Source organism: Megascapheus bottae, chromosome 5 (assembly GCF_031878675.1).
Source record: "Megascapheus bottae isolate mThoBot1 chromosome 5, mThoBot2.hap1, whole genome shotgun sequence".
Lineage (NCBI taxonomy): Eukaryota > Metazoa > Chordata > Mammalia > Rodentia > Geomyidae > Megascapheus > Megascapheus bottae.
Window position 1 is genome coordinate 50,025,582 of NC_143513.1, and position 23,493 is coordinate 50,049,074.

General features: G+C 37.9%; 1 protein-coding gene across 1 annotated transcript in view; it reads right to left on the minus strand.

Moving 5' to 3' along the window:
* Positions 1-815: 815 nt before the first annotated feature.
* The window catches only part of Calcr (calcitonin receptor), a 34,298-nt gene continuing 11,620 nt past the window's right edge, over positions 816-23,493 (minus strand). Inside the window, exons 6-12 of the mRNA XM_090332345.1 lie at positions 19,639-19,765; positions 13,450-13,603; positions 9,929-9,989; positions 9,785-9,851; positions 7,768-7,986; positions 6,601-6,642; positions 816-2,693 (exon numbers count right to left, since the gene is read on the minus strand). Coding sequence (XP_090188471.1) covers positions 2,448-2,693; positions 6,601-6,642; positions 7,768-7,986; positions 9,785-9,851; positions 9,929-9,989; positions 13,450-13,603; positions 19,639-19,765 — 916 coding nt within the window. The 3' untranslated portion in view covers positions 816-2,447. The remainder of the gene's footprint in view (positions 2,694-6,600; positions 6,643-7,767; positions 7,987-9,784; positions 9,852-9,928; positions 9,990-13,449; positions 13,604-19,638; positions 19,766-23,493) is intronic.

The following is a 23,493-nucleotide window of genomic DNA, read 5'->3' on the forward strand; positions in this document are numbered from 1 at the left end:
GAAGAATTAGGTTTTAGGCTATAATGGAAAATGGCTTTTGTTCTTTAAGATCACAGGGAAAATAGTATCTATTTGTATCACTCTCTGGAACATTCAGGAAACAATGCGGGCTTTATGTATCATTTCTGAAAAAGTTACCCAGATTTCACTAGGCAACAATTTTGGATGCTATCACATAATGTGAAGTTCTTACAAATTGCTCCTGTTTATTAGTTCATCATAGTTTCTCATTTTCTCCTCAGTTTTCCATTTCAGGCTTTCCAGATCAATAGTAGCCTTTGTGCATTCTAACCATACTTAATTAGTTACCATTTACACATCCTTAGTGTTTCCCCCTATATTAAAAACTGGCAATTGTAAAGTTCTCATGATCTGATATGATGTTTGACAGATCGATTCTGGTCCCACAACAGTGTAAAAAACAATGATCAATGAGATAATTTGATAATTCCTTGTTTGGATTTCTTTGTTGTCCACTCCAATGTTACACAAAAACAGATTGCAGTTGAGTATTGTTTTTGTATTATCAAGGATATGAGAGCTGAGGCAGTAAGTTTATTGTCAAATTGAAGATTGAAGGTGGCTACACTAATAAAGTTAAGGACCTAGAGATTTTTCACATGTTTCCTAACCTATAGTTGTGGGGTCTCATTCCTCCTCCTGTAAAACAAGCAAGGTGGAGTATCAGCAGCTCATGGCTGAAATGGAAAAGAAAGCATGGAATGAATGAGTAGCAGACATGATGAGTGAATGAAAAGATGAATCATGTAATTTTTAGAAAAATATGCAAATATATAGTTTTTTTTGCCTTTTAATATGCTCCATATTGATTTAAACACGTACACAGCAGAAGCAGTTCACACAACTTTGGCACTATTTACAATACTACAGGAATCTGTTCAGTCACTACTACATTAGCACAACAACATCTAAAATACTTCAGCAATAGATTATCACATTTGTACGAGAGCTGCCTGGAATTGTTTTCCAAGTTTGTAAACAAAACATCACTACATAACACTGTGATTGGAAAAATGCCTTCTTTGCTGTTCCTCCCTTGCACTCAGTAAAGAAGATTTAAACTGCAGTAGTATCCAAAATACATCTCACTGGAGAAATAGAATTTTCTCTGGGTACACTAAATATGTAACCAGAATGAATCCACTTATTGTCTTTCCACAACTACATCACCTCTGAAAGTCAGTAGCAAAAGATGATTTGGATAAGACATGAGATTTAGAAGATTTCAACATAGTAAGTGATGATACTGGCCTTTTTCTTTTTTTGTTTTTTTTTTTTTTAAATAAAGATCTTATACTGGGAAGCAAAGAGATGTGGAAATGTAACACTGAGTTTTAACAAGAAACTCTTATTTTAACATAAATTAGCATAGAGGCAAACTTTTTTCTGTTTTGCTAATACAAGAGATCAACTACAAACCAATTTCTAATTAATCCATACTGAATAATCCTGGAAAAGGCTCTGATCTTGTTAACTGCTGAAGCTGGGTGGAAAGCAGTTAATGGACTTCTATGGAATCTTTTAATTACCAGTCTTAAACAAATTTATCTTTTACTGCTAGATAGCACCCAAGGGCACAAGAGGTAATGTGCTTTATAAACCCCAGTGTGTTTGCTTTAGAAACCCTAGCATTTAGGAAAGTGGAAAACTCTTTAAAGAGAATTTTCTTCCACGAAAAATTACATTTTTGGCAGTTCTGTGAAGTTTGGTGATGGATTCTTTGTGGCCTCCCGATTTATAAATGTCAGCAACCAGAGCGCATTCCACATGATGACCAATTCCTTCCAACAGCTAGAACCTGCCGCAGTCGACAGAATTAGTCCCCAGACCAAGCTGGGCATGGAATAGTTCCAGGAAACCAACTCTTTTCTTTCAAAGCATTACATCTCTCTGCCAAAATGCAGGTCTTTTCTTCACTTTCTTAGTCATCTTAGATTGGAAACTCATTTTATCTTCCCGAGGCCACGAGACACATCAGAATTGGTTTAAATAACAAGATTAAAAATAGATCCATAGTCAAATACAAGAAATAGTCTGCGTCAAAACCCAGAGTTTAAAAAGAAAACAGAGAGAAAGAGAAAGAGAGAGGTTTGAATTTTTTTTCCAAAGCTAGAAATGGCTCAAGATTAACAAGGAGCACCCTGTATCTGAACTAAGATCAATTCCACTGTGTTTTTATTTTTCTTGGATACTTGACTAGCATGACTACGACAGTCCGGGGTAGAGGGTGGGGTTCACGAGTTGCAGTGGGAGACTCCATTCCTAGACCGTCTCCCAAAGCGATAGTACCAAGAATGACTTTCTTCAGGTTGAGGGCTCCTGGGGGGCGGGAGTCACCGGGACAGGCATGGTCTTCATCGGTCTCCCCCAGGGGAGAAGGGCTGGGGCTTGGGGCTCGGGGCGCGCCTTCGCCTGCGGCTTCCCCTTCACGCCGAGGACTCTTGCTCTTGCTGGAGGACATTCATGGGGATGCTCTCGGCCCCCTCGGGGCTGTGGGGCCCCATCTCCCTCAGCTCCTGATGGCAGATGTAAACCGGGAGCTGGCCGGCCTCGGCGGAGGCGGAGGCGGTGCGGGAAGCCGAGCGGCGAGGCCGGCGGCGGCGGCGGCGACCCCAGCGCTGGCTCCACTGGATTCGGAACTGGTTCCACTGGCGCTTCAAGGTGGTTTGGACCTGGAGAGGGAAGAGCGGGGGAGGGTGAGCACCCAGGATGGGAGTGGATCAGCAGGGGAGGCTGACTGGCTTCTCTACTCAGTTCTCACCAGGCTGTTTGTTGTTGGCTCTCAGGGGCAACACCACCTAGGGAGCAAAGGCTGATTTGGTTTCGTGATAGGGTGTGCATATCACACCGTAGGGAAGAGGGCTAGAACACTTGTATCTGATGCTCACTCGTGAGCGTGCAACATTTTAAGTGAAATTCCATCCAGAAAGCATATGCATGAACCAACCATAGCATAAACTTCTACATGCTATGGTTACATCCCCATCGAGTGTGTTTATTCCTATTCAGCATGGCTTGAGATGAGGTAAAACTTTAGTTAAGGGGTGCATGTGTGTGTGTGTCTCCCAACTGGGCCTTGAACTTGGGGCCTCACATCCTTGCTAGGCATTTTCACTCATGTCTGCGGTTCTATCACTCGAGCTCAGCTCCACAGCTTCCCCTCCTGGCTTTTTTTGCTGGTTAATTTTCTGCCCTGGCTGATTTCGAAACGTCACTGTCCTGAGTATCTGGGATTAGAAGTGTGAACTATCAGTGAATGGCAAAGAAGACCCTTTAAGAATAAGATCTCAATCTCCTTCAAAAGATGTCTAGTATGTTGGATAATGATAAACACATAATAGGAGACTATCATAAAATATGGACAATATGTACTTTTGGAGAAGCAACGTCCTGAGAAGTGAAACTGATATTTTCTATAGATTCAACATCTATTGAACACCAAGATTGTGCTTATACCTAAATTTGATATAAATATTTAGGGCTAGCTAAGACAGAGAGATAGATGTAAGTTTAACCTGAGTTTTCAAAAGAGCCCAGTAAAAACAGTTTGTTTTGTCTCACCACTTTAAAAAAAGAATCCTCAATTAGAGTATCCATGCATATTGAAGCACTCAGCTCAGAACGAGGGCGAAGCACTCGATGTCTATTTTAATTTTTAAAGTTATTATAACAGAAAGTTCACAACCTTCTCTAATTGCATTCTAAAATTATAACCCATCCTTGTGTGTGAAGAGGGTAATCTGCTTCAATTTATAAACCACACATATAAAAAGAGACCCTGAGCTGCAAGCAAATGACATTGCAATATTTACAATTTAATAAGGGCAATTATCTCTTACAATATTACAGGTGGAACCTGATGCTGCTTTGGTGATAAGAATAAGAACTTTGAATCTGTGCTCTTCAAAACAAAACAACAAAACCCACTGGGGAGATTTTCATTGCTTCTGAAAATCAATAGACTTATTAGATATAAACTTATCTCTGACATTAAAATAAGAACAAAGAACACCAATCACTTTACATCCACCCTACCCGTGGTTTTATTAAGTGATTTAGTGCCAAGTTTGAAATATGGAGCCCGCGTAGGATGGTGTGGAACTGCAATTGTTACAACTGACTGTGATCTACAGTGATGTCTAGTGTCAGGAAGAAGAGAGAACATCTAAGGAGATGTGAGCATCCTCAGTACTAAACTACTACTCCAAAAGCACTTCCTTATTTTCAGCTCTGATCTTTGGGAGGCCCCTTAGATACCTCATCATTAATTTATTAGAAGAATTGCAGAAAGTGTTTGATACCTACGTAATGCTCTCGGGCAGTTTCTGATTCTTGTTTTGATACTTCTCCCAATTCCTTCCTTGCTCTACCCCGCACCCCTCCACTGACTGCATACCAGTAATGAATGAAAATGAAAAATTCAATCGCACCATTTTGAAACTGACATATTTGCCTCTGAACTGCTCAGTTGCCAAAACTCAATATTTAGTGAGACGAAGTCCCATCCCAGTTTTGTCTTGCACACCTGGAAATCGCTTCTTCCAAGCGATACATAGCTCTGTACACAGAATGCCCAGTGGAGGCCCAGATGTTTGACAACTAGAGGCTGTGATATTATATTTGACATAGTATACAATATCTATGTTATTAGAAATGTCACACTGACCCAGTCTTCCAGTAGCAGAATCTTACTGATAATGGAAATGGCTTCTTTTATTAAAAACAACAACAGAAACAAACAACTACAACCCAGAGACGATACATCAAATGAACTCAAGCCAGTGTAATTTTTAGGAGTACCTCTGGGTTTGCTTTCTGTTTCTGGCACTCCCAGTGACAGCGTCATAGGTAAGGCACAATAAATCTTGTGGTCTTTTTATAAATGCACTAAGTTCTCTTGTGACTTCAAAGCATCCCCCTCCCCCGAATCTGATTGTTATATTAGCCTCTTTTTTTTTTTTTGTTATTATGTGCTGCCTGAAACAATGCAAAAAAGCAAAAGCATTCACTGGGAATATGCTACTTAACATAATTTAAGCCATTTTCACCGATTACATTTTACTCTCAAATAAGAAGAGGGGATTTCTCTAGCAGCTAACAATATAAGAATTTCTCTTACCTAATCCTAGGCTAGCTATTGGCAATAATAAATACACAACATAACTTTTTTTTTTTTGCCAGTCCTGGGCTTGGGCTCAGGGCCTGAGCACTGTCCTTGGACTTTCTCAAGGCTAGAGCTCTACCACTTGAGCCTCAGCACCACTTCCAGCTTTTTTCTATGTATGTGGTACTGAGGAATCGAACCCGGGTCTTCATGCATGCTAGGCAAGCACTTTAACCACTAGGCCAAACTCCCGGCCCACAACATAACTTTTTTGAATAAGGAATGAGCTGTTAGATAAAGGTAAGAAGGAATAAAGTTTACTAATGAAAAGGAAAGAAATTAAAATTCCCACAACGGGCAATGGGCCACAGAGCAGAAACATATTTTGTTGTTCACTGAGTATTATTTAACTAAAGAAGTAAACAATAGAAAATAGATTAAGCATCTGTCAATTATGGCTAGAAAATAGATCTAATTAGTAACAGGAAATGTTATAAATAGGAAATATGTTAATATCTAAAATGAAGTGTAATTGTGTCATGGGACAATCAATAGGAATTATTTCAAATATCTTTTCAGCAAAATTATACAATCCTAGAAGAAGTACAGATCACTTTCCCAAAGGTCTTAGAGAAGAATCCTAGACAATGTTAGTTTAGTTAACTAAACTGGGACTCCGGTCTTAGTTGTCACCACAACTATGTTGGGACAATAGCAGCTCTACTTTCATGTGTTAGAAATTGAATTCCCAGGCAAGATGTTCTTCAAAGAAAGGGTACTATTTTTTTGACTTTTTATTTATTTTTTAAATATTTTTTAATAAAAGGGTTACATGATATTTGCCAGATAGAAGGTGCATTAATTCACATACATTGATACCCTTTCACATGTCTTGGTACCCATTACCCTCCCCCCAGAAAGGATACTCTTACCTCCAAGAACACCTGCCACATAAATCTCTAGATTCTACTTATCTGATTATTCAGATAATGCATATATATCTATATTTAACTTGGACATCATTTTCATTTAACATTAGGATGATTTTCAACATGTGAAGCAGTGTTCTGACAGTAGAATCAAATAACTTGAAAATGGCGAACAAGTGAAAACTGGTAGGATATTGGCTCTGTCCTAACTAGGGAATGAATCTTCCATGAGGATTGAGAATTAGTTTCTCTTTCTATGGGAACTCTCAGAGTTGTTTTGGCTTTGCCACTAGAGGTACTGACTGGTCCAGGATACCACTAAATGGTAAGAATATAGCTCCCTATCCATATCCTACCTGTGTTCCTACCATGTAGCCACAGGTGAGTTTCATCTGATATAGTGGAAAACATAATGTGACTTAGTCCTAAAATCCTATGAGATCAATTATGCATATGAAATTCAAAGAAATGTGTGCTAAAACCCTTTGGAAACAAGAAATCTTTTTTACAGATGGGGGGATAGCATTGCAGGAAGTTCTTGCCTACCTCGTTGTTGCAGAAGCAGTAGATAGTCGCAACAAAGAAGCCCTAAAAAAGAGAAGGAAAAATAGAATTGAAGGGTTTTTTTGTGCATGTTGTTTCCTAATTAATATACAAAATTGCCTGGAGTCATGTCATAACTGCAATAGCACATGAGGCTTGAGAATTAGTCTTTCTATTCAGGTTATATCTCAAAATTATTCCATTAGAAATGTATTTTCTTGTTGGAAGTCTATTGTTCAGAAATCAGGAGAATTCTAGTAAATTCAGTTAATATGTCTTATAGCATTCAGCAAATGGATCTTTTAAAAGCACAAGTGTCACAGTGCGTAGCTGTGGGCTTATAATACACAACAACAACAACAACAACAAGAAATGAAACACCTAAACTTTTTCAACCCAATTAATGTTGGCATCCTCCTTACATTAATAATCTTTGGCAGTAAAAAGTGAAACTAATTTGAAATCTATAATTGAGACAGGAAAACATCTGTGTAATATTTGTGTCACAGAATAGAACCTCACCCACCCTTCTCGCAAGAATCTATATTTTTCTTTTTCGTTTTTTCTTTTTCTTTCTTTTTTTTTTTTTTTGGGTGGATCATGGGGCTTGAACTCAGCCTGGGTGCTGTCCTTGAGCTCAAGGCTACTGTCCTACCCCTGAGCCACAGCGCTAGTTCCAATGACCTGTCTTGAGCTTAGAAAACCTAGCTCTGTGATTTGATCTGGGACAAAGCTTTCAGGTGAATGGAAAAAGCAGCCAGTGTGCTGGAGTCTATGCAGCCCAGGACAGCCTCTGAAACTTGATTCCCTCCTTGGATTCAGGCACAACTTTGCTTTATATTCACTGAGCTGTTATGGATGGATTTCTGACATTTGTCTGACAGTTGAAAGATGACAAAGCAGGATATATGGGAAATTCGGTGCAAATACCTTGCTTCATATTACTCCAGAGTCACAGTAATTTATAAAGGGAATGTCTGATCACTGCCTGAGTGGAGCCAGTGAGGATCCTGAGATCAAGGCACAACAGAAGCCAGTGCCTTGAAAAACCTGATTTCCTTCAAAATCCAGGTTGGGTATATTGAATTGAAGACTGTATTGTGACATTTAAGATCACAGGCTTTAGAGTAAGATGGTGAAACTAGCTGAATAAATCATTGGTTTCTTTACCTGGAAATGAATCAGAGAGTGCATGAGGTAATCATATATCTTCCCAAGCAGCTTGTTGGAGGGCCTCCAGGGAAAGACAACGAACTGGATTCCCAGCAGGGGCACCAGGATCATGGTGGCCTTCACAGCCTTCAGGTACATGTAAGATTCCGCCTCATGGTGCTGCCTCATCTTGGTCACAAGCACCCGGACAATGTTCAGCAGGAAGAAGAAATTGACCTGTAAAGATATGAGATCATGAGCAAATTATTTTGACAGGTGGTAGAGACTTGGATGGTCCTCAGTTCCTGTTTGACAAGCAGGGGAGTAGATGTCCCCTGCACACAACATAAAAGATAGTCTGATGGACAGCATAGTTCCCTCAGAATTCTGGGGGCTTCGGTATAACTGAAAACCCTTTTTAGGGCTGGCTTCAATTTTTCCTTTCTTTTCCTCAAAGGGAAACTACTTCCTCTGCATGTAACTAGGTTAGGTTCAACTGTAATCTAATCTTTACTTAGATGTTTATAATTTTTATAAAGGAGAGTTAGAACAACATTTTTAGCTCTCACTAGTTTGTGTTTTCATTATTAAGACTTTCCCTTAACCAGGACTATTTAACAGAGTGAACTAAGGACTGAGAATTTTATCTCAAAAATTCCTATGTAGGAGAGAAAGCCAACCCTGCTTCCTTATAAACAAGTTTTTTTTTTTAAAGAAAGTAACTTCATTGAAGTATCATGTACATGAAGGAAATGCAGATTTCAGACATAAATTTGGGAAATTTGGACAAACATATTTATCTGTATAGCAACCACTTCAAAGAGGATATAGAACATTATTACTAGAGAAGGTGCAAGATGACCTCCTTCCCATATAGCACAGTAGAAACACCCAGGAACAGACTAGCCAATTCCTATGGTAAGAGCAGGTTTAAGTTGGAACACAACTGGTAAGATGAGTTTCTGAAAGAGTGGTTTTGTTTTATATCCGCTCCAGTACTACACAGGAGTTCTACACCTTGCCAACCCTTAGCCAGAACTTTTTGGGTTAGCCATGCTAGGTGGAGTGTCATGTTAGCTACTGAGGTTTAATCTGTATTGCCTTGATGGCTAAGGAGGTTGAACTTTTAATAAATTTATTGCCTTACTAAGAATATCAAAAACCATCTTCACACTCAAGGGTCATGATGTTCTTACAGGCAATTTATGAACTGCTTTCTTAAGTGTTTTTATAGACTGCTTTAGAAATCTCTTCATACCTTGAGTTCATGAAGATATTTCCTGATGGCCATCTATTATTTATATACTTGGAATGGGATTGCTCTACTCTTTGGGTTCATTTTGATCTATCTATTTTAGAGGGTGGCTAATAGGAACAGCATCACAATGCTTATGTAATGCCTGAAATACTTTATGTGTGTGATCAGCAGTTGTTATGGTAATGGCTCATAAAAGAGGGTTTTGCTTTGTTTGCTATAGACAGGAGTTAATATACACTATGGCATTTCATTTTCTTTTTCAGCAATGAAGAAAGTGGTTTTCTCAATTATGTAAGGAGAGTCTAGCTTTGGAAATCTTTTTTTTTTTTTTTTTTTTTTTTGCCAGTCCTGGGCTTGAGCTCAGGGCCTGAGCACTGTCCTTGGACTTTCTCAAGGCTACAGCTCTACCACTTGAGGCTCAGCACCACTTCTGGCTTTTTTTCTATGTATGTGGTACAGAGGAATCGAACCCGGGTCTTCATGCATGCTAGGCAAGCACTTTAACCACTAGGCCAAACTCCCGGCCCTAGCTTTGGAAATCTTTTGCAATAAAGTATACTGCAGTTGTGGGGTGCAGACAAATGAACTGATAGTACCCTCTCCCTCTATAAAGAAAGCAGAAGACACTTGTTGGAAAATATGGGTTTTCTTATAATAGAGTATCATTAAATTAATTTCACCTTGAAGTTTTCATACATGTACTACCTAGAAGTATATTTTTTAACATTCCCAACAAAGAGATAATAGCTACTACTAGATTTAAACACCAATTCTTACCACCAATGCTGCCATGACAGGGCCATGGATGATGTACAGCAGATGAGTGTCCACACTCAGCCAGCAGCTGAAAATGATGAAGGAAACACTCAATAAACTAATTGTATCTATGAATAAAATGAATAGAATCATCACAGTACTTACTTGTCATTGAAGTACAGAGCTCTAGTAACGGCGTGGATAATGGTTGGCACCAGTGGGAACCCTAAAGATGAGAAAATTACAGATCACAATTGGGGAGTAAATCCTAACTTGTAGTTATCCTTCCTTGGAAAAAGCTAGCATCCTTGCCAGAAACTGTAGGCAAGATATCCTCCCTGAGGTCTGTGCAAACATTAACTTCATTCAAGCACTTTGGTTAGACCATTAGGTACTGCAGAGAATTGGTTAAGAGTAATCAGATACCAAGACATGTGAAAGGGTATCAATGTATGGGAATTAATGCACCATCTATCTGGCAAATATCATGTAACCATTATATTAATTACAATAATAAATATATGAAAAAAAGAGTAATCAGATAATGAAGAGCCTTTCATTAGTGACCCAGTGTAGTAGTTTCATTATAATTTCCTTTATGACTATTATTACCATTGCTATTTTTTTTTGCCAGTCCTGGGCTTGGGCTCAGGGCCTGAGCACTGTCCCTGGATTTTTCTCAAGGCTAGGGCTCTACCACTTGAGCCATAGCACCACTTCTGGCTTTTTGCTACGTATGTGGCACTGAGGAATTGAACCTAGGTCTTCGTGTATGCTTGACAAGCACTCTACCACTAGGCCAACCTCCCAGCTCCCATTGCTATCTTTATGATCTTGATTTCCATGAAGACTATTAACTGAAACCAGAAAGTTCTTCATTGTGCATGAACTAGGCTCTCAGGGAGAGACATTGGGACTCCCTTGAAGCTATGGTGATACCATTACTCTTACATTTCATTTTCTTGTATGCTTATAATACGGACACCAATCCCGCATAGTTTTATACACTTTGGAGAAACCAGTGTATTCTCTATCTCTTCCAGTGATCTGCAGATCATTCTTGTAAGCAGCAGAATTATATTCATTTTCCCTAAGCTCACAGTACTAGTGAAAACATCGTTGAATTTGTCAATGGAACAACAGAGACCAATACTGATAATATTTTTCCAAAACACCTTTAATTCTGTAAATATAAAGTTGGAATCCTCCTTAAAAACATTCTCTCTCTTGTTTTTTCTTTTTTTGACTCGTATGTATCTAACTGTAATAGGATACTTTTTGATTTGATTGAAGCACCACGAGAGGGTTTTTTTTTTTAACATTAGCATCAGATTAAAAATGTGTCTCAGGTGAGAAGCGTATTGGCTCGTATCTTTTGTGAACTATAGGCACAAAGTCTTACTTTTGAAGCCCGTGGAAGGTATGATGCTATAGAATTATTGACCAAATGTTTGACCTGAAATAATTTTTAGTTAAACTATTTACTCAAAAGGGTTGTGTTATCCACAGCAGTTCTAATATGCACTTAGCCTCATCTGAGTAAAACCTCACCCCGGATTTATTCTGAAGTACACATTTCAGAATTAGACAACAAAAGAGGCATATGAAAATCTGAAACCTACCTGCTCATTATGTAGAGAGATAATATATGCTCTCTACTTAATATAGAGAGGAATACAGACCCCACATCTAACTCCTGGAGTTCTTTGCCTTTTTTTTTTCCTTCTTCTTCCTTCTCCCTTTCTTTCTCCAGGTCCCAAGGTTTGTAACAGCCTATCCCAACCCACCAAAATAATGAAGATAAAAATAAGATACTCTTTAAAAGAGAAAATAATTCTATTTGTTCCATGTTAAAAGTCCATGGAAGGGCTTTTCTCCAAGGCAAATTTTCTGAGTGTGACAGATAGATGATTTTGAATAGTCAAAACTGGTTTAAGAAATAGGACATACATTTTTTTCTTAGTTGAAATAAATATACTAGATTTGACAGAAGATTGTGTGTGTGTGTGTGTGTGTAGTCTGAGATAAATGTCATTTTTCAGATTCTGTTACTGACAACTAAAATGTAGCATTATCATTTCAAATATGAAGCCTTCCCCACATCTGTAGTCCTGTTCCACTATTAGAGGGCCAGCACACAGGGTTTTAGCAATATATTAGATTAAAATTCATGTATTTCTGCTGGAAATGGGTATTACAGGAATAGGTAGTCTTACATTAGGCCTGCACAGACATACAGATCATGGGATATCTATTGTGTAGACTTCTCAAAGCACATTTCGGTAAAGCTGGTAACAATGCTTGTCTAAGACCGTCAGTGAAAGATGTGATATTAAAAAAAAATGCATCCTTTTCCTTCCTCACTAAATCTTACCTATATTTTTAGAAGATTCCTAACTGGCTTATTCTATTTGTAAGGAAATGAAGAGACTTGAAAAAAATTAAATTAAATTAAGTGAAGTAAGCCAGACCCAAAGAAACATAGGTTGCATGGTTTCCCTCATTTGTAGTTATTAAAATGGACCTGTAAATCTCCAAGCTAACCCAATGATGATAAAAGACAAAAAATTACACTTGGACATGACAAATTAAACAGGACTCTAAATATTTATACTGTGAGACCAAAGGAGGATCACAAAGGCTCAATAGCTATATGAAAATATGATCATATAAAATGATGTTTATTGAAATGAAGTCCAAGAAATGGAACAAGAGGTTTGTGTTGTTTTACTTTTTGTTTGTTTTTTTTTTTCTTCTCCTTTGTGTCTGGTTTTGATTCCTGTACTTTCTGTCTTTTTAAGTTTATCTGTCTGAGGAGGTAAGTAGGAACACAAGAATGGTGGGACAAAGGATAAACAAATGCAGCAGTGATTCTGCTCACTAAGGGGTCAGGAGAGAAAAAGCTGGGAGGAAATGAGGGGAGAGCTGACACAGTTCAAAAAGAAGTGTCCTCATTACCTGACTTATGCATGTATAACCCTCTGTATATCACCTTTACAATAAAAATGAAAAAGGAAAGGGCAGATGAAGCTGCAGGACATTTGTAGCCTCTGCTCTGAGATCTACTGCCCCTCTAACAGAGCAGCTGGTAAGGAAAGCTGTCCGCTCTGTGGCAGTGCGGGAGGCCCATGAGATTCTCCTTTGGGATGTAACTTGGGAGTGAATAACTTTTTGGCGGGTCGGGTAAAATTGTGTATGATTCTGTCCTAGTTATTTTTCCTTCTTACTGCTTCACCTCTCTTCTTTCCAAGAGGAATGGACTTTTTGCATCTTTGGAAGAGGGGAGACATTCTAGAGAGTTCTGAAAAAACATCCATCTTACCTTGGTTAGTATAGACCTAATTGACAGTTAGCTTAACTAACTGTCATAGCCTACCCTGTGTTGTCAGGTACCACCTATCTGGAGGCCTTTGTGGTTCTGTTGGCTTCTCAGTTGGATCTTTTACTGGCGGAGCCCCGTTCCTTCAGAAGGAGACCATGGAAGCGCTCCACAGATGTGTAATAAAGTGAAAGAAGCCAGGCCAGGTTAATACTCTCCCCATCAGGGGGATGCTTCTCATCCATCCAACTCTTAGTTTATTTCCTACGGACACTTGTCCACTCTGTTCTCTGAAATCAAGACTACACAAAAATGTAAACACATAAACACAAGAGCAGAGGGCTTGGAATCAGGAGGAGACACGTACCCCAGCCAAGAAGGTAATACCAGAGCATGCGCTGACCCTCGGCAAACACGGCTACCACGATGAGCGTGTGGAGATAGATCCCTTCACAGAGCATCCAGAAGTAGTTGCAGGCCATCATGTACTGGTGGAAGAAGTGCAAAATCTTGCACATCACCTATCAGAAAAAAAAATGAAGACATCAATAGAGGTCCATTAGTGACCCAAGATAAATACAAACAAGAGGCAACGTATCTTCATTTAGCAGTTTTTTCTAAGAGTCTGTCAACATTGGCACCCTTCATACCCACAAATCAATGATCACGTACAGATTTATGCCAATAGAAGCTAAGCCCACAGAAGTGTTCTTTCTCTATTATATCCTGGGTACCTATCCAAGACATTGTTTTCCCCTTGGCAACACTTTGAGCCCAGGGCCTCGCCATTTACCAGGTATATTACTCTATCATTTGAATCACACTTAGAGCACATTTTTGTGGTCAGTTTTATTTCAGATAGAGTGTCTTGATTTTTCACCTGATAGTCATAGCAATAACTCCAAAACAGCTGGTCTACAACACATATATTGCTCCTGGCTTTGAACGATCATCCCCCAAAGCAGCATACTAGAAAGGATGCCTCTCAAGTAACATATTTCATTATTTAAGACATTTTAAGATTTCACACTGGAGCCCAAATTTTATATGGAAATTTTACTTGTTTAGGATTGCAAAGATAAAATAAAATGAGTCATAGAGATCTTCTGGTGGAGACAGATACAGAAACAGAAAAGTATAACCATGTATTGCTTCTTCAAAAGGGAAATTTTCCAGTCAACTCTACATTAGATAGCAAAACCTAATACTTCAGTCAGAGAAAAATAAATTCACCTAGTAGGGGCTGTGTTATTAAAACTAAATAAACCATTCAATTTGTGGACAAATTAAAAAGAGTAGATGAGTAGATTCAACCAAAGCTGAACCCATTAATGAGCTCTGTAAAAACATTCTTCTCTTCTTCAAATGTTTGCAGCTGAGGTTGCAATACAGACCAATTTGTATTTAAACACATGCCTCATTATTATTTGCTTTTAAAATTCTCATGGCAATACTGGCTTAAAATAAAGAGACTGCAGTGAATATCTCTCTTGTCACTTTAGTTACTGGAGACATATAAGCTTGGAAACTTAAAATTTAAGGGATATTTCTTGATAGAAACTGAAAAATATTCTGCCAGCTTCCTTTAGATGAAGCAAGAAAAATGCTTTTAATTCTGCCTCTCAACCATACATGGAGATTATCAAATGAACAGATAAAACTAGAAAAGCTAACTGTAGATATTAATGGAAATGAAATATTCAGAGGACACAACTGACAATGGGCAATTTTCACATCACTCAATAAGCTGAGATCTGTTTAGCCGTTATTTATGCCCATGACTTATTTTGAATTTAACCTAGCAGAAAGCAAAATAGAAAAGCCATGAAGGAATACAATTCTTATAAGAGAATAGGCACAATCAAACATTTCTGAGGAAAGAAACTACTTTGGTGAAGTGATTACAAATTCAGAGATATATTACTGAGCAAGGGCACTCCATTTTCTCAGTCTCTTGTCTCTCTTTCTCTCTTCACAGCAAAATATAAACCTCCTAAGAGTAGTGTAAAAATATTTCAGATCAGGTAGCTTCTCTCCAAGAAATAACTTTTTGAAAATTATTCCATTTGGCAGGTCTTCTCTACAGATTCAATGATTGGGTCAAAATTTAAAAATGAAACAAAATAAAATCCTACATCTTTGCCTTTAGTTGTCTTTTTTTCTTTTTTTTATCGCTAGTCTTGTGGCTTGAACTCGGGGCATGGGCACTGTCCTTGGGCATTCTCAAGGCTAGTGCTCTGCCACTTGAGCCACAGCCCCACTTCCGTGGGGCCCACAGCCTTTTCTGGGTATATGGTACCGAGGAATTGAATCCAGGGCTTTGTGCATGCTAGACAAGCAATCTACCAGTAGGCCATGATTCTGGCCTGTCTTTAGTTTTCTTACGTGGGCAAAATGCCTTTAAAATTAATTACTCCACTTTTCTTTCCAAAAAGCCATATACTTGAATCAAAAACAGAACGAGTGCTCCTGGATATGCCTTCATTTACTGTATGACTGTGGTTGTAGTTTTTAAAGTTAGTTACAACTTCAATTAATACTTGTAGAATGACAATACTTGGTAGTTTTCCATTTCCCAAAGTTTCTTGTGTTTTCATCTTGCTCTTTTCTTTTTATTTTCTTCTTTTCTGCATTTTTTCTTGCCTATGGATAGCCCTGATTGCCAGAATTTTTGGAAAGCAATATTTGAAATCTTTTATGTGAAGTAGCGTTAAGTACATAATTCTGCATATCATTTAACAATGTTGATCAATCAACTCTCAACCTTTAAATACTGTTACTGTTGTATTTTTTTTTGCCAGTCCTGGGCTTTGAACTCAGGGCCTGAGCACTGTCCTTGGCCTTTCTCAAGGCTAGTGCTCTACCACTTGAGCTACAGTACCACTTCAGGTTTTTTTCTATGTATATAAAACTGAGGAATCCAACCCAGGTCTTCATGCATGCTAGGCAAACACTCTACCACTAGGCCAAACACCCGGCCTGTTATTTCTGTATTTTTAAAAGAAGAAAATTACTCCTAAGAGAGATAGAGCTTAAGAAGACCAGTTAAATCTGAGTTTTTGTTTATTTCCAATATATTCAAATAGTCAACAATAAGAAAAATGTCTACTTTCTTGATACCTGTTATTGTTCCAACTGCAATCCACTTAAGTAATACTTGACTGGGAAAAAAGATGGTTAAGAAATTGGGGTTCTATAAATGCATTTATGAAAGATCCATTTTCACAGTAAGAATATATAATTTGCATTGGGTATCTCTTAGAGATGGTAAACAATTTCAAGGATGAGCAATGTACAAAACATGTCTACTTGAGAGCTCTTTGCTGCCTTTTTTTGAACTAATTTTGCTTTCCTAGAGAGACAAACCATATTTTTTTGAATATGGAAGATTAAGAGATATAACAAAATTTTCATTGGAAAAAGGGCTCAGACAAAGTACTAAAAACAAAAGTCCTAGTTTCTATATGCTTCACAGTTTACAAGAATGAATTCGTTTTCGTCACTGCACTCATAGGTTTAGCCTATACTACTTACATGTGTGGTGTGACAGAAACTTGCTCCAATGTTTTGTCTTATGGAGAAAACAGACAATTGGGCCTGTGAGAGCACACACAGTGGGTTCTCACACTGTGATATGACTGCATTTACACAGAAGGGAGGTGCTATTGAAGGCCCATTCTCATTGTATCTAGCCTGGGAGGAAAGGAGGTTTTGTTTTTAGATATACAGAGGAAAAAAAAATCCAATCATTTTTTCCTTTTTCATGAAAAAAATCACAAATCACAATAGATTAAAACATGAATGAATCCCACATTTATGGTTGTGAGACACAGGAAACTTTCTATGAGTGGCTCAGCTCATTCTGAGAGATGATGGAGGAGATGTGATGGTATTTTTCAAATGAGAACGAGAGTAGTCAGTGTGGTATGACCATAGAAAGATTATTTAAAGATAATAGAAAAATTAAAATACTTTCCCCAAATAATATCCATTCACTTCAGCCCAAGGACTGTTTTGTTCCTGTGGTGGCTGCATTAGGGGAAGTAGTTTCTGTAATTTAGTAGTGAACTAAAAAAAAAAAAAGATAGAGCCAGACTTCATAGATTATTTCATGAAGATAAAAGTTCATAAATCTCATAATAGGGAAGAATCCCCATTTACAATAACATCCAAGGAGAGGCTAGAAACATGCCCTAAAGGGATGAGACTCCTAAAAAGACAGAGGAAAAAAGTCTAAGTGTAAACAATTCTAACTTGTAATTTCAGTATTGCTTTCACAATACGATTGGTTATTTACTAGTCTACTTCCTACCTTAACTTTCTCAGGGTTTCCACCCTCGCTCTATGGGAAATGAAAAGCCAAAGTTTTTGACTATTCTATTTTGAGAAATGCCTAGCAAACTGCTTCTAAATCTGTTTTAATCCCCCCTTTCTTTCTTTTTTTTTGGGGGGGGGCGGTCGTGGGGCTTGAACTCTGAGTCTGGACACTGTCCCTGAGCTCTTCAGCTCAAGGCTATTGTTTTAATTTCAAAGGAGAGCTCAGCTTCATCAAAACTGCAGTTGAATGTCCAATTATGGATAGTTACTGCTTTGCAATGGCTGAGCCCATTTCTTGAAGGTTATATATTATATGTAATATACATTAGGTTACAGTATATTTATTATATATTAAGTACTTATATATGTATTATATATGTCTCTCTATATATTACTAAGGAAATAAATGAAGTCAAGAGCATCATGTACTATAGAAAAGAGAGATTGGCTTGTGTGACATAGGTCTGTGTTTGAACTCTGTAGGTCTATATTCTTTTTTTTTTTTTTTGCCAGTCCTTGGCTTGAGCTCAGGGCCTGAGCACTGTCCTTGGACTTTCTCAAGGCTAGAGCTCTACCACTTGAGCCTCAGCACCACTTCCAGCTTTTTTCTATGTATGGTACTGAGGATTTGAACCTGGGTCTTTGTGCATGCTAGGCAAGTACTCTACCACTAGGCCAAACTCCCGTCCTATAGGTATATATTCAGTAGTGAAAAATTTTGCCTCCACTAAGCCTATTTTCCAGCTTCATAATGAGATAATATCTACTTCCAAGTGGGGCTTTGTGGGGATTAAATTAAGTAGGGATGAATTCTATTTAAATCAGATGGCACCGAAAACGAAAACTCATCAGGGTAAATCCAGTTGGTCATATATATTTTTCAAGTAAGACAGGACTTTGTCTCCAGTAACAGATGCCATGGTTTAAAATGATAGATCATAATGCCTTTCTGGATATATTCATACTACAAAAAATGAACCACACTTTGGATTCATTAGGAGCCTAATTAAGCTGCTTTCCCATGCTATACCACCGTCATGCAGGATGCATGCTCTGGGCTGATTTCATACATTTTTGTCATTGTGTTGGCAGAACTGTCAAATGCCAGTTTTGAAAGATGAGGCTATCTACAAATGCTTGCAAAACACAGTTAAGCAAGAAATGAAAATGAAAATATCCCCTGGCATTCCTCATGTACTAGGCAGCTTCTGTTTGTGCCACCAGATGCCTTCTCCACCTCCCTAGCCCCAGAGGAATACATGTGTGTGTCTCCATCAGGGCTTCCTGGCTCTCTGGTTTCTGGGTGAGCTCAGCTAGTAAACAGCTGAAACTGAGCAGAGGAAGGCTATTTGTTCCTTGTCTATTCCATTGGGTTGCCACAGGTGGTCGTGTCTGGAGGCAGGAGTCCTGAGTTTCTGAAGGTCAACGCACTTCATACCACTTCTTTGTCTTTGGGTTCCTTCATCTTTCCCTCCTCTTGTCTGTTCAGGTCTAAGTGTAGGCACTCATCACTGGATTGTCAATGCATTTGCATTAGCATGAAATATAGATTTGCCAATGTTTCAGAACAAAAAGTGATAAAATATTGGTAACTTCTTATGATAGATCATAAATAATTAAATCAACCAACTGAAGTACAGGCCACTAATATAGAAAAAAATTTGTGACTAAGAAAGGTAAAATTATTAAAGAAATGGAAACAAAATGTGTGGATTTTTTTTAAAAGTAAAGCTGTTTGGAACAAGCTGGGCATGGTGGCTCACACCTGTAATCCTAGCTACTCAGGAGGCTGAGGTCTGAGGCTCAAGCTTCAAAGCCAGCCTGGGTACTAAAGTCTGTGAGACTCATCTCCAGTTAATCACTAGAAAATGGGAAGTGGGGCTGTGGCTCAAGGAGTAGGGCGGTAGCCTTGAGTTGAAGAGCTCAGGGACAGTACCCAGGCCCAGAGTTCAAGCCCTATGATCCACCAAAAAAAAAAAAAAGGTATTTGGTACAATAAATATGACTGAAGTCCATTGTATATATTTAAGAAAGAGCATATTGAAACCTATTAAAGTTATTAAAATAGAGTAGGGATAAGAGAGAAATAGAGAGGGGACATGCAAATGTGATCAATATATATGGAAATGCCATAGTGAAACCTCTTTGTATGAATATCATATGTAAATAAAAAGGAAATATGTGCTGAAGTATGATGCTAGCAAAAATAAAATTAAACACAAAACCATGCAGAGCTAACCGGATCCCTTCGCACCAGCTCTCCATTGGGTATAATTTCAACCAGTTGGATGATGATAATTATAGAATTCAGAATGTAGGTTAGAAACATGTTCTTGTGCAGCGTAACCCTCTGGCATGCAAGGTTCCTGGAAGACAAAGTAAATAAAAACATTACAGAGAACCGCAATGGTGAAATTTCTGGCAAAAAATTATTTAGTGGTATTTTTTGTGTTTTCCTTAGCAACAAATGAAGAAAAGACACATATATAGACACATGGAACATGCAAGATGGGTTTCTCATCTTTGAGACTTATTATTACATTTCTTTTTGACTCTGTCAGTTTATTTAATCTATTTTTTTTCCAGGCCTGGGGCTTGAACTCAGGGCCTGGGCACTGTCCTTGGGCTTTCTCAGGGCTAGTGATATCACTCGAATCACAGCACCACTTCCAACTTGTTCTGTATATGTGGTACCAAGAAATTGAACACAGGGCTTTGTGCATGCTAGGCAAGCACTCTACCACTAGACCAAACTCTAGGCTCCAATTTTTGTTGTTGTTGATTATGAGGCTTGAACAAAGGCCTGGGATTTAGCCTTGAGCTCTTTTTGCTCCAGGTTAGCACTCTACCCTTTTGGGACACAGCACCTCTTCTGTTTTCCTGGTAATTAATTTGAGGTAAGAGTCACACACTTTCCTGCCCATGCGGGCTTTGCGCCTCTATCCTCAGATCTCATTTTCCTGAGTACCTAGGGTTACAGGCATCAACTGCTAGTGCTTGGTCTCATTCATATATACATGTATTAGCTTATTTGAATCAGGGAAGGGAAGGAGAGAAACAAGATGCTGAGTCAAAGGACAAAGTAAGAACCAGTGTAATGGTGATATTTACAACACAATATGTTGAAAATGATCTTGACAACTTGGGAGGGGAGGGAGATGGAAAGTGGGAGGAAAACATCGAAAGGGGTAACAATGTTCACACTAGCTTACGAAGGTAACTGGAACCCCTCTATACACCACTGTGATAATAAAAGATAAATAAATAAAGACCAGAATGTTAAGAACAATTTTTTTTCAGTCACAGAAACTTACAGAATTTGGTATTAAAAAAGGCTTCATAGAAAAACTGAAAGTGGGTGCTAAAATTCTTATACAAATGTAGAATTAAGGGTTCTTAGAGGAGGCACTGTTAGGTTTTGCAGTGTGCTTTATATGGAAAGTTTACTGAGCATTATAAGGGCTGTGTGAAAAACATTTGGCACAGCAGGTCAGAGTAGATGGAGAAAACAGCGTAAGTCATTAATACTGACTTTGCTATTATTTATATCACACACCTATTTTGCTCAAAGTTGTAGAAGGTATAGAAATTCAATTTTGTTTTATCTTAAGTTAGTTGTATAAACAAGTTACCATTTAACAAAGCAATTTATGAATACAGCGCATCTTGATCAATAGCACCCTCAATCAATTTTTAAATGGAGGAAAACAGATTTTAGATATACTTCCACATCAATTATTCAATGGTACAGACAGCATGAGTCTCATTTGTGAAAGGGTTGCCTAGTCTTGCCAAAGTACAATCACATTTAGATTGGGGGTATTCTGTAATGATTTTATTTCAAATCATATTTCAGATTTTTAGAGAATTACTGGGCTATTCCATAGCATCCTGTATATTTAAATTCCTCTGTGTCTACTTAGTTTGCTGGCTTGGGGGTATCTGAAGGGTTGCTCCTTTTAATTGACCCTGTAAGGCAATGTGGAGAGTTTTGCAGGCTTTAGAGTGAGATTTCAATGGCATAATTATGAATGAGGCATCAGCTCTCAAGTGGAGCAGACTAACATCTCATTTTGAGTTCATGAAACTTTTATGAGATTGACTATTTGGATACTGCAAAATAACCCTTAAAATACAGAATTAAGCAAGAGATTTTTCTTTTTGCTCAAGTTTCACATAAATGATGCCATTTAAGTGCACAAATCATACAAAAACCTTTTACTGTGAAATGTAGCAAAGATATTAAAAGTGATGTTGGCTGAAAAAATATTAGAAAAATTTTACTAAGAGGTAAATTTTAAGGATAAGTTGCAATTACTTTCTATTTTTACAATCATTTTGAATATAAGTGCACATAGAAGAAAAGTTGAAGAGCCAGGAGCGTAATTTAATGTTAAGAAAAGAGATGTCCTTAAGACTTTTAACTACAGTATTTTCAAATAAAATGATTAAGAAGAAGTATAAAAGTTACATGACTTCTTTTGAGTTGGAAGTTTTCCATGTGAATTGTTGTGTCCTGTGTATTCCTGCTGTACCAAGTTCTCCATTATTAGGTTCAGATTATAAATCAGTAAGACTTGTCTCTCCATACAACATCTGGGGTGTAAGTTGTGTCTTGAAATTGAGAGATACTAGTTCAAGCTCAGCGCTATCCAGACACTCACCCTGACAGCCCCTCTAGATTGACTCAAATTACTGTGCTTTGGATTTAACTTGAGAGCTCTTTTACTTGGCATATATGTTACACTTCTTTAAAAATTTTATTTTATTGCCAGGGTGATGTACATAGGTGTTATAGTTATAATTGTCAGGTAGTGGGTACATTATGAGTTACACTTTTAAACATCAGTTATCAGTGACTTGCTACAGAAACCATGGCTAAAATGACATTCTTTACTTTGCCAATGCCCTTGTGACATTTACCTTTAAAGTCCTCACTATACCTATAACTTGTATGTTTTTTTTGTGTTTTTGTTTGTTTGTTTTTTGTCAGTCAAGGGACTTAAACTCTGGCCTGGGCACTGTCCTTGAGCTCTCCAGCTCAAGGCTATTGCCCTACCACACCACTTCTGGTTTTTCTAATGGTTAATTGGAAATAAGAGTCTCATGGACCTTAGTGCCCGGGCTAGGTTTGAACAGTGATCCTCAGACCTCAGCCTCCTGAATAGCTAAGATTACAGATATGAACCACCACTCCCAGCTGGACTTTTCTTTTGTTTACTTTTCTTATGGTTATACACACACACACACACACACACACACACACACACACACACACAAACACACACACAAATATATGCAATATGTATTATATAAACAACTTTAAAAGAAAACTCTTAGGAGCAGACTCTTCAATCAAAGCTGTGAGAGAGTCCTGATGATGTATTTATTCACCATAATGAAAAACAATTGAGAAAAATGAGACATTGCAAAATGAATCATGTTATGTGATTACCGTGCCATGTTCTGATCAGGATAATTGAAAATACTCTTCTAATTCTTCATGTTTTGCTCTTTATCAGGGCTTCTTTTCATAAATCACTTATAGAAAAAGTATATTGACTGCTTATGTCATTATTCACTTAAAAGCTATTATTTAATTCCATTGCTTAGTCAATACAAGCATCTTGAATATGATGTAGACAAAGATTTTAAATAACTGACATAAAAATAGTAGTTGTGACCAGGTGCTGGTGCCTCAAGCTTATAATCTTAACTACTTGGGAGACTGAGATCTGAGGATCACTGTTCAAAGCCAGCCTAGGCATGAGACTCTTATCTCCAATTAAGCCACAAAAAACAACACAAATCAAACCAAACCAAACCAAACGCAAACCAGGAAGTGATTCTGTGAGTGGTAGAGCAAAAAATGCTCAGGGACATCCAGACTCTTAATTCAAGCCCCAGATCTGGCAAAAAATAAAAATTAGGAGTTGTGCTAAAGGTGGGTCAACAAGTGATTATTTGTCCATTGGTTTAATTTTATTTAATATTATCAATGTTTGTTTGCCTGTTCATTCATTCATTCACTCACTCATTCATTGAGTATTGAATTTAGGATATTGTGCTGACTAATCCAAGAACTCTAACATTT